Source organism: Centropristis striata, chromosome 6 (genome assembly GCF_030273125.1).
Source record: "Centropristis striata isolate RG_2023a ecotype Rhode Island chromosome 6, C.striata_1.0, whole genome shotgun sequence".
Classification (NCBI taxonomy): domain Eukaryota; kingdom Metazoa; phylum Chordata; class Actinopteri; order Perciformes; family Serranidae; genus Centropristis; species Centropristis striata.
This window is the reverse complement of record NC_081522.1, coordinates 36216461-36230298: the sequence shown is the minus strand read 5'-3', so window position 1 is coordinate 36230298 and position 13838 is coordinate 36216461. Positions and strand designations below refer to the sequence as shown.

General features: G+C 40.0%; 1 protein-coding gene across 1 annotated transcript in view; it reads right to left on the bottom strand.

Moving 5' to 3' along the window:
* Positions 1–352: 352 nt before the first annotated feature.
* The window catches only part of kitlga (kit ligand a), a 40015-nt gene continuing 26529 nt past the window's right edge, over positions 353–13838 (bottom strand). The window contains exons 6-10 of the mRNA XM_059335770.1: positions 12000–12050; positions 6850–6950; positions 6494–6603; positions 5152–5216; positions 353–4033 (exon numbers count right to left, since the gene is read on the bottom strand). Coding sequence (XP_059191753.1) covers positions 5186–5216; positions 6494–6603; positions 6850–6950; positions 12000–12050 — 293 coding nt within the window. The 3' untranslated portion in view covers positions 353–4033; positions 5152–5185. The remainder of the gene's footprint in view (positions 4034–5151; positions 5217–6493; positions 6604–6849; positions 6951–11999; positions 12051–13838) is intronic.

Here is a 13838-nt window from a genome sequence, read left to right as displayed (position 1 = left end):
TTTAAATTGAGATTTTATTACAATTTATTTTTTGTAAAATATTTTTTATTTTATTGTTTTCAGATTATTTTATTGTTTTTATTTATCACTATCTTTTTGTATGATTTTTATTGAATTTTAATATTGAAAAATATAATATATATATAATAATATATATATTATAATATAAATATAATATATAATAAATATATAATATTTAAAATGTGCTCCATAAATAAACTTTGACTTGACTTGACCTAAAACTAAAAAAAATACACAGATCGATTAAAAATCCCACGTGAGCGCCCAAATTCTTAATTAATGAATTGATGAATTATTCCCATCCCCACTCACAGCAAACACACCAGATGAGTTACAGTTGGATACGTGTACTTTATTCATATCTCATATATGTTTCTTTACATTTATACAAAAATACAGAAAACAGTAGAGTTTTCACCCAGAATACCAACTGGGCAATAATTACATTTGCTTTTTGGCACCCAGTCTTATTTCCTGCCTAGAGCCGTTTAGTTGGATGGACCCCTGCAGCGGGACGGTTGGATCTGTTCAGCTCTGCTCACTCTCAGACCTCACAGCAGTAGATCAGTATTTCAGGCCAGTCGTTCTCTCGGCTGACGCGCGGAGTCGCTCGTCTCCGCGCGTCAGCCGCGCTTCCGACTGTTTGTGGCTCTTGCATAGACAGGAAAATGGGAGACCATGTTCTTTTTTTTTTGTCAGTTTTGTTTTTTTTGTTCACAGCTTAGACCTGTTGCAGCTCATGATATTCATAGACTATGTATAAAAAGCAACTTTGGACAGAGTTTGTTTGTTTGTTTGTTTGTTAGTTTGGTTGTTTGTGGCGAGACGAGCCCGTGTCTCTGTCTGAATACTGGGGACTGCAGTAATAGTCTTCATGGAGAGAAGCGAAAACCTAAAGTGGATTGGACGAAAGTCTCAGGTCTAGACTGCCAGAGATTATTATACGCTTTTGTTCAAAAATGCATTTTTTTCCCGAGCTAAAAGCTTTTTAAATAGGTTTTTTTTTTAAAAACAATTCCAGATATTCCTGTTTAAAGTCCTGTTGCTGTGGATTATAGCGACACCAATGTGGTATTCTTCTTTTCCGACACAGACTCGGCTCTAAACTGCCATAGAGGATATGGCACGGGGGGTTGCTAATAGTTCAAAAAATGCATTTTTGAATGAATAAAATGATCTTGCAGTTCAACATGACAAGCAATACTTTACCACACCAAAGAATTCCAGCTATTGATGCTGAAAGGTACTGTTGCTCTGAACTATATGAACACCAATGTGGTATACTTTTTTTTTTTTTTTTTAACTTTTTTTTATACTTTTTTCAAACACAGATTCAATTTTGCACAATATACTCCTCCTCCTACAAGAAAAATTCCCAACATATAGTCCCAAATACACATGAAACACGCAGAGTTACCGGCTGAACTGTTTCCTAAAAGTTGCAAAAAAAAAAAAAAAAAAAAAAGTAACAGAAATGTCACAACCACTGCAGTTTATTCTGAGTTTTCACACACTGAAGCACTGCTTTTTATTCCTGAATAAACCGCCTTCCGAATCCGGATCGAGCACAGGTCGAGCCAACTAAACTGCCATGAGGGGCTGATTTCTGATTTCTACTGAGTTATTACTGTGGCGAGATTGTTCTAACCTGCCCTGTCACGATCTCTTCACTTCCTGCTACCACACAGAAACACAGACAGGCTTTTTTTTTCTTTTTTGACATTTACACACGGAGTCAATCACACGAATCAAACAAGGCACGAAAACCAAGAATGGACAATGTAAGACCACAAACATGATAGAAATACTCAGACTAGATATGGAAAGAAGTTTAGTGTGTTTGTGTCCTGCCACTTTATTAAAGGTCCTCTTCACTGATTGTCATTAATAACCCCCAAATTCAGTTTTATTCCTTATTTAATCCGCCCTTGCTTTGCTTTATGGAGCAAGGCTTTGTGGGAGTCGGAGCCGTTTAGATCTCGTCTTTAAACCCGTTGACTTCCTCCCCCCTCCGCCAGCAGCAGCAGCAGCAGCAGCTCTGATAAGATCTGTCATCACTGAGAAAGGGAGCACCTCCAGCTCCGCACTTATCAGATCTGAGAGTGCATGAAGAAACAAAGGCAGGGAGGGGCTCATTGATCTAATGCTGGAATGAGCCCGAGGGCTTCTGCAGTTTGGATGCATGCGGAGCAGAAAAAAAGAAAAAATGTCATGCCGACTGTTTGAAATTTTGGCTTCCAGTAAATAATTTCTTGCAGAGAGAAAGAAAATGCACCGTGCTTCTTTCAACAAAACAACAAAAAGAAACTTTAAAGTCACATTATTGTGTGACAGGACATGACAGTGCTCTTCCTTTGACAGTGTATTACAACTTTTAAGGCAAAACTGATATTTTTGGGTGTGAAAACTAAGGTGCATGTCTGTAAAGAGTTCCTACAACAGTGGTATCATCCTTTTTCTACAGATTCTTGATAAATGCATGAACTAGCTGTGACAGATTGTCTCGATTTTTTTTTGGGTTTCACTTCTGCAAACACAACACTGATAGTGGACGAAGGCAAAGTCAGTAAGAACAGATTGATTTGATTTGTTATATGAGTATATTTGGTCGTTGAGTGAACAGGCAAGAATTTATAGCTTGATTTTAAAATATAATATTATATGGCATTTGTATATTCAATCTTATTATTATTATTAATGTTATTATTTCAATCACTTTTTACCAACATGTGTTTCTTGCTTTTACACAATTTCTTTCTTTTTTTTTTTACAAAGATTTTAGTTTCCTTTCGTCGAGGAATGGCCGTCAAAAGAATCCCCTCTGTAACAGTTTTTTGCTTTTCAAGCATAAAAGGAGAGAAAAGTAAAAAAAACAAACAATCATGAAGGCATCGGAGAACTAACTTTCAACTACAGGAGGCCCAGCGTTGTCTTAAGACCTACGTTCTGAATTCCCCTTTTTTCTCATCTTTTTAAAACTTTTTTTTTTACAAAAACAAACAAAAACAAAAAAAAAACACATCCTGGATCCACAGAAGTCATCCCTGATATTCAGAAGCAGATTTCAATGGTCTAAATGTAAGTTAGTCAAAGCAGCATATCTTCTATATATGTGTTTTGTTCTCCATGTAATCCATTCACACGACAGAAATCACCCGAGTCATATATACCGACAACAACAACAACAACAACGACAAATACAACAACAAATACAACAACGACGACAACAACGTCACATGAGGAAATGCAAGTTGTTCAAGAATGTGTTTTTTTGGGGTTTATGATGTGTTAATATATAGATTGTTCTTTAAATGTGACCCATTAGTAGAGGTGCTCTTTAAATGATTGCTTGAAACATTTCAGTTGTATCAACAGCAGCAGCTCAGTGCCGCCGCCAATAAATAAATACATCAAACACCCCCGAGGGTACATGCCCGAAGCAGACGACGAGACTACACCGTGGAACTACGACGTTATATTCTGGAGGAAACCCTGGATGAGGAAGAGGAAACTGTAGAGCGGTGGAGGGTGTGTTAACGGGGGGGTCACCGGAGGTAGTAATTCATGCCTCAGTTCACACAAGAGATACCAGTCAGTCACTCTCTGCTCTGCTGTGTGAAGATGAACTGGTGGGTCCAACAACAAAAACAAAAAAAAACCAGACTGTAGCAAGGTGCAGAGAGGGAAGTTCTCCCCGATGGTGCAGCAGGTTCAGATGGAGGATCCAGTTGAGGGTGTGGTGGTACGGCGGGTTTCTCTCTGCTAAAGTCTTTTCAAAAAGCACGGGGTTAATGCAGTCTTACAAGAAAGGCAAGCCGATCCGTTCGGTAGGTAGGTAGCAGGCGCTGTTTTGTTTTTTATCCAGAGGAATCTTGAGGCGTCTGCCAGCCTTTACGTCTGAAGAGCAGTCAAAAACAGGCCTTTTTTACCTTGGAGATCTCGCTATGGAATTCAGCTTTGTGGTTGTTTTTCATCACCTTTGGACGCCAACTGGAGCAAAGAGTAGAGAGCCCTGTGAGAGAGAGATGAGCAGGGAGAGGGTTCAGAGCCCAGGGTCTTTAACAAAATACACAATAAATTAATCTATTGGTATAATTAGGAGGATTATACGCTGGCCCTGAGAGCTCACAGGGCTGCAGCTTCATAAAACACATGCAAATACACAAAACACAAGCAAATTGAGAAAACATCTTCATCAATTTGACAACACGAGCACAGCATTTAGAAAACACGCTGCAACGACCACAACACAACAGACGTGTTTCCAGAGGACACTTAAAAGTGATGCACGCGTCTAACCGGCGATCGATATCATGCTAGCGTTAGCGGCTGATCATAGCATGCTAACGTTAGCCAGCGATCGATAGCATAAAATGTTTCAAAAGATGTCTAAAAGCCCATTTAACTGCTGTTTTAAAATTCTAATTCGGGGCATTCCCGGTGGCACACCTGGTAGAGCGCGTACCACAGAGGTCCAGTCCTCGTAAGCTGGTGGCCCGGGTTTGAATCCGGCTCGGAGCCCTTTCCCGCATGTCTTCCCCTTTCACTCTCAATATCTCATCTGTCAATAAAGCTACAAAATGCCCAAAAAATATCTTTTTTTTTTTTTTAAGATATTTTTTGGCCATTTTTGGGCTTTATTGATAAGACAGAGTGAAAGGGGGAGACAAAGGGGAAGACATGCGGGAAAGGGCTCCGAGCTGGATTGGAACCCGGGCCACCAGCGTACGAGGACTGGGCCTCTGTGGTACGCGCTCTACCAGGTGTGCCACTGGGAACGCCCCACCAAAAAAGATATATAAAAAAAAAAAAAATTCTAATTCACACACAAATACACTTTTATATCATGTTAATTTTTGTTTTTATATTGTCATTTTTGTTATTGTCATTATAACTTGTCATTGATGTTATACATGTGTTTTTTTCTTCTATTATCAGTTTGTTATTACTTTCTTATAACTAACTTATAAGTATGAAATGATGATATTTCAGGTGGAGGCTTTAAATAAGCCCATATGGATTTTCTGCCTCTCCCTGCACTTAACATTATTTGTTATCTTTGTCATTTCATGTAATTCTAATTGTGCAAATAAATGTCGCTGTTATTTAACAAAATGTGACGAATCTTACCAATAATGCTGAAGAACATCGACGGGTGGAGGCGTTACACTATTTCAATGACGTTCAACTTGTTTCTGTGAGTGGACAGAAAAAAAAAAGATGTTAGACAATAAACTCTCCACTTCCTACGCGGCTGATTAATCAGTACAGACTGACTGATAGGAGGACAGTGCTGCTGCAGTTTAATCTCTCAGGGTCAGGAGCTGTCAGCAGCCAAACTGCATTTCTATGCTTCATTGTTCACTCAGAAACTCATGGAAAATAACAGTGAAGTTCAGCTTGGCAAGGACAAAGCCAATGGAATGAGTTCAGTTTTATTCCAGCAGGTACTGAGAGGTCTATCCAAGCATGTACTCCTTCTTCTAAAGCATCAAAAACCACTGAGGCAAAGCACGTAAATATGTGAAAGAAATAATAAGATGTCAGTCACGGATAGATTACTCATCGTCCCCCTGGCCTTCACAGACAACACGTCACTCAAAGAGACATGAAGACATTCAAAATGACCAAAAAAACACAAATGAGCCATAAAGAGACATAAAACAGCTACAAAGAGGCCATATAAAGACTCAAATTGACTGTGAAAAAGGGGCAAAACAACCAGAAAGAGACGCAGAGACATAGAGAGACTCACAAAGACTGTGAAAAGTGGCAAAATAACCACAAAGAGATTCAAAATGACCACAAAAATCAGAAAATGCCTACAAAGAGACATAAAAACAGCTACAAAGAGACCATAAAAAGACTCAAAATGACTGTGAAAAGGGGCGAAACAACCACAAAGAGACAAAATGACTACAAAGAGACATAAAGAGACTCAAAACGATAAAAACGACGGTGACGATAAAAGATGTGAAAAGGGGCGAAACAACCACAAAGAGACACAAAAAGACTACACTAATGCTATAAACCAACAACAGACAACAAAAAAACTGCAAAAAGAACCAAAACACAACACAAAGAGACTTACCGAGACTCACAATGACTGTGAAAAGGATGAAAAAACAGTCACAAATAGAAGCAAAATGACCACAAAAAGACAATCAAACTACATAAATGGTAAAAAACCAACCACAGACATAAACAGAACCACAAAAAAAGACCAAAACACAACACAAAAGAGACAAGAAAACCACAGAAAACTGAGGCTTAAGAACAAGGTGGTGGGGCTGTCGGCTCATAATCTCCCCATGATATCAATCACAACTTTCCTCTGCAGGACCACTGGGTGAAAGATGATAGAAGATAGTGTGAGAGACTCACACTATCTGCAGCCATTTGGCACAAAGTAAGCAATCAATCTGCAGAGTCAGCATGTCGTGCATGTCAAAGAGTTAAACAAAAAGCTCACTTTTCTGATATTTCAGCATCTAGTGGAGGTGCGCTCGCTTCCGTTCCTGCAAAGAGTCCGTCTTCTCCAGGATTCTGTTGAAGACCCTCCTCGTTCCTCCGTGATCGGACCTGTTTCAGAGAAGAAGTTCTCGTTAAAACACTCAGTTCTAGTTGTAACAGCGGCAGCAGAGAGCTGCAGAGCGCTGCAGGGACATGAAAGGGCCCCGCCGCCTGCCATAAATGACACGCTACAAAGCCGTATCTCGTGAAAACAACACAAAATAGGCCGCTATAACAAACAGTCATATCTCTAAGGCGCCTGAGGGAATGAAAGAAGCTTTGTGTCGGGGTGGAGGGGGTCAAAGGTCAGCTCACCTTCCACACAAGCAGGAATACAAGAGCTAGGAGTGGAATGAACAGTAAGGAAAGAAGGCTTCGCTCCACCACCTCAGTCAGGATCTTCTGATGATCATGATCTGCAACACAGACAGGAGAGAGAGAAAAAAATCAGTTTCTGCTTCAATATTTCTAGGATCAAGTGTTACTTTCATTGAGCATTCATGTGTGATGTGTGAAGTGTTCCTCAGCTGACAGGGAACATAAAACTAAATATCATGTTGCACCCCATGACTGCCTTCTAAACTGGCTGTGATGTCACAAAATCACGCTGGACCAGTTAACTCTGTGGAGTCTGGGGCTATTTTGTCCATTTTTTAATCCTTTTTTGGTCATTTTGTGGGTTCTTTGGGTCATTCTGTCTTCTCATTTTGTGTCTTTTTGGTCATTTTGTGTCTTGTTTAGTCATTTTGTGTCCTTTTTAGTCATTTTGTGTCTTCTTTGGTCATTTTGTCGTTTTTTTTGGGTCATTCTGTCTTCTCATTTTGTGTCCTTTTTGGTCATTTTCTGTCTTTTTTAAATCATTTTGTGTCCTTTTTTATTAATTTTCTATCTTTTTTTCTCATTTTCTGTCTTTTGTGTTTTTTTTTTTGATCATTCTGTCTTCTCATTTTCTGTCTTTTTTGGTCATTTTCTGTCTTTTTTAGTCATTTTGTGTCCTTTTTGGTCATTTTGTGTCTTTTTTAGTCCATTAGTCCAACATAAAATGTGATTTTGAATCTTTTTTTTACTTTCAAAACACTATCATGCTCAATAAAGAATTGTAAATGTTGCAAATGTGAACAAAGGTGTCAAATCTAACATATAAGAGGGTTCCATCCAGTTCTATCATTTTATACTAAATATATTTGAGCTTGTCTCCAGTTTTACTTGGTATATCATCATCAAACTGAAACTGGCCTCATGGAGTTTACAGCCAGAACTTTAGAGGTAAATTTACAGTAGGGCTCCACGCTGCTTTGTTTTCTAGTCTGGATGTGATGAAGAAGTCTGGATTTGGAGCTTTTGGAGACTCCAGAAGGTTAAAGCTCGGTGAAAAAACAGCCTGCAACTCTTCGCGTGCTGCATTCAAACATCCCAGAGAGAGAAATAACAATGAGCAGAAGTCACTGTGAAGACGAGAGAGGGACTTTCAAGCTTTCAAGCACCAGAAAAAAGTGATGATGATGATGAATGTCGTCTTTCATCAGTTATTTTCCATTTCACGAGACAAAGTGCTCAAAGCAAACTCACAGTGTCAATGTCTCTGTTGTGTCATTAAGCAGCAGTGTGGCATTGAGTCGTTAATAGTGTTTGTACAGATGATAATTCACGTTCTTTTAACTGGAATTGTAAGCCAGTTTTATTCATCTGACAGCCGGTGAAGTTGCAGTTTACACGCACGTCGTTTCAGATTTGTGTTGTGATGTTAGCATCTCACTGCAGGGAAAGAGTTCCTGAAACCTTGAGCTCAGTGTATAAAATGAGCTGCTGTGACCTCTAGGATAATCTCAGCCTCATGATCCTTTACAACCATTAACTAGAGAGCTAGAGCATTCAGAGGATGTATAGTTTTCTTATGTATGTTGACAATAAAGGGGGTTTATGAGCAGTTTAGACAACAGAAGTTTTGGCAAAAAATTATATAATAAAACAATACAATAAAACAATAAAATTATCTCCAAAATGTCAAACGTTTTTGAGACCAAATCAGAACATGGATGTTCCTCAAGGTTTTGGTATCTAAATGTGGGATTTTGGAGGTTTTTTGACTATTTTTATCCATTTTCAAGCGTAAAAAAGGTCCAATTTTGCAACAAATCTGTGAAACAAATGTTAATAAAATCCCTGCACCAACTTATACGACATAAACTGAGTGTGGCCTTCATATCCTCATCCTAAACCCTTAATCCATTTTAATTAATTCTACTTTTTATTACAGATTTGTGATCAGAACAACTTCACATGCAATGCTGAGCTGCATCTTAAGTTATGTGGTGAGCATCAAAATGAAAGCTGGAACCTTAAAAAAATCCCCTGATTCTCCATAAAACGGGGAATGTTTAATGTTAAAATCTGAACTGCATCCATAGCAACATACTCTCTAATCTTAAACAGCTGCAGACAAAAGGACGGCATGCGATTGAGGTTTTCTGCCCATTACACATAACTGTCAAAGTCTGCTGACATTTCCCTGCTGATTAACCTCGACAACCCTGCACCGTGTCCCGTTAAATGTTTACTCCTTGTGTTGGTGGATTTTCTGTCGTCAAGCTGCGTCCTATAACCTCCCCGGCTTCTTCTGGGCTGTTTTCATGTTCCAGTTTTATTTTCTTTATTGACCACAGTCCAACTATTAAGCATCAATTGTTTTGTTTTTTTTCTCTGAATTTGAAAAAAGTGATTCCTGATGGGAGCAATGGAAACAGTTTTAAAAAAACAACCTTTCTGTGAATTGGTATGATTGGACACGGTTCGTCATCATAACTCCATCCAGATCAACGTTCTGCTCTCCAGAAACAACAGACGGATCAAAACGAGCAGCTACGACTTTTTACTCGTTTTAACAGACGACTACACTTCACCCCGATTTTAGCTTCTTTGCACTGGCTTTTTCAAAAGGTATGATGTGCAATTTTTTGGCAGAAGTTAAAGTTTAATTGACCTTTTACGTCTCCAGTGAGTCTTTTCCCTTGAGAATCGAGCAGTTTTTACAGCGGACTAATAGATCTGACAACAATCACCTGAGCTCCATATCGGCCCAGCCAATGAAGGAACAGGAGGCGCCCTGTTCTGGTTCTGGGACTACAAGCACCTTGGGGTCTAAATCAATAAAATCTAGACTGGACTCACAACACTGAAGGCCTCTTCAGAGAGAGACAGAGACGACTGTTCTCTCCGAGATGCTTCAGTGTGTTCAACAGCCTCCTGCTGGTCTTCTCTCAGTGTTAAGTGGTCCGTGTTGTGTTCTTCACAGGGGTGTGCCACGCTGGTGACATCAAAGCTCAGAGGTCAAGCGTCTTAACAAGCATTAAGTGCAGATCAGTGGAGGCCGGGGCAAAGGGGAGGACCAGGGACAAAATCAAAGACGGGTTTTCTCAGATCGGCTGGACGGACGAAGGATGAAAGACAAGAACGAGCCGCTCCGTCAGCCTTAAAAACGTTTATCTGAACTCCAGGCCGGATCGATCCCCAGCTGACTCTGGGCGCGAGGCGAGGTACGACCTCGACACAGAGACAGACGCGCTCTCACTCTCATCTACAGTCAAGCTGCTTGTCTGTGGACAAGAAGAAGCCGGAGGAACCGGAGAGAACGTGCAAACTCTTCAGAGTTTAATGTCGACAAGACTTTTATGAGAATTTTTTTATTGTTGTTTTATTAGAGCCACGGGGCAATCGCACCGAGCACTACTGTTATACTGTGGATTTTTTCTTCTTCCTCTTCCGGACGCAATTTCGTCCCGCTACAAATTATATGTCAAAACGTGCGGTTTGATCGGGATCGGTGTGCTATTACTTTTCTCTACAGAATACGAATTTTTCGCACATTTTGAGGTTAAAGGTCATAGGTTGCTGTATAAATAAATACTTGAAAAGGAATGCTTGTTGTAGGTGTGCTCCTTGTATATTATATAGTATTATAACATTACTAGTATTAATTGTTTGAAATCTCTGAAGAATCTCATCATAGTGTACACACACCGGCAGTAGCCCCCGTGGCCCTTCAGAATTTCCCCAGAGGAAATTTTCTAGTTGAAACTATCCTTTCTTTTGCTTTTGTGTGCTGGTTTTGGTCCCTCACTCTGAAAAACAAAAACAGGCCGCAAAACATAGTCAAGGTGTGCCGTATTTCTTTCTCTTCATCTCTGTCATATTGTTTGTGTGTGTTGTATACGTTTGGACGGGTTGATGGCTAATTTCGTTGTAATGGTACTTGTTACTCTGAACAATGACAATAAAGGTAATTCTGATTCTGATTTTCAATGATATTCTAATTTATTGACATGCACCTGTATGTAGTATGCATTTTGTCTGTTGTGGATGATGGTTTGTTTGCTTGTGTATGTGCTGATTATGATGCATCCTGCTGTTGCACAGTGAATTGTCCCTCAGGGATAATAAAGAAACCTTGAACCTTGAACACAAGAGCCAGATTCCAACCGAACTCTCTCTCTGTGAGATGAAAGTGGCAACCACTTGACCACCGTCCTTGAGGCGAAGCTTTTAAAGTGAAGCTCTGCTGTTGCTTCATGTCTTCACTGGCCTTCGCATGTTTAGATCTCTCCCTCCATCAACAAACAGCTGATTTAAATGATTAACAAGCTTGTTTCGATGACGAGCCGATCATTTGTATCAGCTGTTTGTTGTGGGAGCAGTGAGAGCTCTGCAGGAGAGGATTGGGAAATTCTCTGTTCTGGTGGATAACTTAATTTAGAGAACCAGTAAAATTCCTTGTAATGTCATGGAAAAAATGATTAGACCACCCTTGTTTTTGGCTTAAATTTCTTGTTCATTTTAATGCCTGGTACAACTAAAGGTACAGTTGTTTGGACAAATATTATGATGACAACCAAAATAGGTCATAAGAGTTTAATTTAAGAGCTTATATCTAGACATGTTTTTGGTCCATATGGCCCAGCCCTAGTTTCACCAATTCTGTCCCTGGTTTATGGTGCTGAATAATGGCCAAAAAAGAACATCTTTTGGATGTGAAATGCCATCACTTAAATTGACATCTGTGGCCAAAAATGTGCTTTTTAAGCTCCCTGTCGGCTTTGAACATCTAATCAGTTCATCTCCGTTCAAGACTTCCACAGAAATCTGTTCTACGAGGATGGATGAGCATCCTGATTGGTGTAGACATACGGGCGGACAAGCTCAAATCCAAAACGCTTGTAATGGTCTGAAGCAGGCAGGTAGAGAAGAGCCAGACAAGACAGGACAAGAGACACAAGACGAGATGAGGAATTTGCCCTGTAGAGCGTCATTAATCAAGTGACAGCAGCTCTGGGGGAACGGGCCGACTTTGTGCAGAATGTGGCAAAAATTACTGTTACCGCTCCGACACACCAGCTGGACTGGTTTTACAGCCCCGATCACAGACCTGACACTTGAGTTCTCTGAAATAATAGTGAGAATTGTGAACTTACGTGGTTTGCAGTCTGTTAGACACTCTTTACTGCTGGAGGAAGATGTTGATTCTGGGGGGGGAGCAAAAGAAAAGAGACATGTTGGTGAGTCTGGGGTTACAGGAGGAGACGAGAGGATGAAAAAAGTGCCGTATGATGAAAACATTTCATTGTCAGGTGCTAAAAAGTCAACTCAACGCCGCCTTTTTCTCCCCCCCATCACATACACACACACAAAAGATCTAATCCGACCACTCCGGCAGAGAAAAGCCAAGCGCTTGGGAAGATTGGGAGATTGCTCTGTAATCAACACGTACACAATCAGGTTTCGGCTCTTTTCTTCCTTTTCACATGTGCTACCTGGGGACACCTTACTGTGACTCAGCCGGGTCTCAATGGGCCGTCTAAGCACTGAGACCGTTTTTCGGGTTTTTATCTCGCAAAGTTCTTGTGAGGAAATAATGGTTCCTGGATTAAAAGCTTCTCCAAGCGGCCACAGGAGATCTGTCCTAAATAGAGCCCCGTTCACAATGGTCCAAAGAGGCTTGGCGGGGCTTTTACAAGCCCAAGTGAACTTGACTGGAATGTTGTTTCAATCTGTAGTCGACTCGGAAAATGTGTGTGTGGGAAGCGTGACCTACATCGCCAACCGCCACTAACGTTTCCCACAAAAAAACACTTAAACCGAAATCATAAAAAACATGTTTTCTCAATTGGTCTAAAGCTATTGTTGCTGTGGTCCAACTTTGAATTTAGTTAACGTTTCATATGATTCTCTTTTTATCCTGGAATCTGTCTGTTACTAGTCTCTCTATATTTCTGTTTGGGCTAAATTCATGTGTTTTTTGTTTGTTTTGTTTGTTTGTTTGTCTGTTTTTCGCCGTGTGGCTTCGTACTGGTGTATCGTCCTTTTCATTGTTGTTGTTGTCCTTTATATCAGTGATTCCCAACAGGGGGGCACCAAAGATCCACGGGGGGTCGCGAAGCCCTCTTGATTTTAAGGGATGTAATACATCTAATTTGTTAAATATAGATGAGTCAGCATTTAATTCATTAGTGAGACAAAAACAACTAAATAAGGGCTACATTAAACATTTGTTCATTTATTTAAATAAAAAAAAAATCACTATAGAAAAGTTTAAAAATAAAGGCTATATCGCGAAAATAAGGACATGTGTAACTTCCCTCCTACAGTATACACAGGTCACCTCGCCTAGCGGTAACCTCAACTAGTGGTAACCTCGCCTCGCGGTAACCTCGCCTCGCTGTAAGCTCGCCAAGCGGTAACCTCACCTGGCGGTAACCTCACCTACGGTTACCTCGCCTAACAACAGAAACACAGAGCTAATGGAAAAATGGCGAAGCCTCAGGGAGACGAAAATGCTGAATAACTCAAAAAGAAAAAGAGAGGGTACCATGAAAGTTACATCGAGTTCGGCTTCATAGAAGCAATGGACAATGGGGGGGTCACCAAGGATTTTAATGGTAAAAATGTGGCTCCCTCAAGAAAAAGGTTAGGAACCACTGCTTTATATTATTCTATGTATGTTATTTGTGTGTACATTATGTCTAATTGGTAAATATGTTTCTAAGTCTTTGTTGGCTAGAATTGTGTTTTAGTGTCTTGTTTTCATATTGTGGCTCCGAATAAGTAATCCACTGTTCTTTTTTGTTTATTCGTTAAGAAAGATAAAAACCAAAACAAAACGAAAACACGTTTTCTCACTCACTCTGGATAACCCGCAGACATTGATGTAAACACATTTTAGTGGAAATCTTCAAAATAATCTTGTTGACAGTTGGGTAAGTGATTCATCACGCCTTGCACGACAAGACAAATAATGTGACGGGAACAGAAAC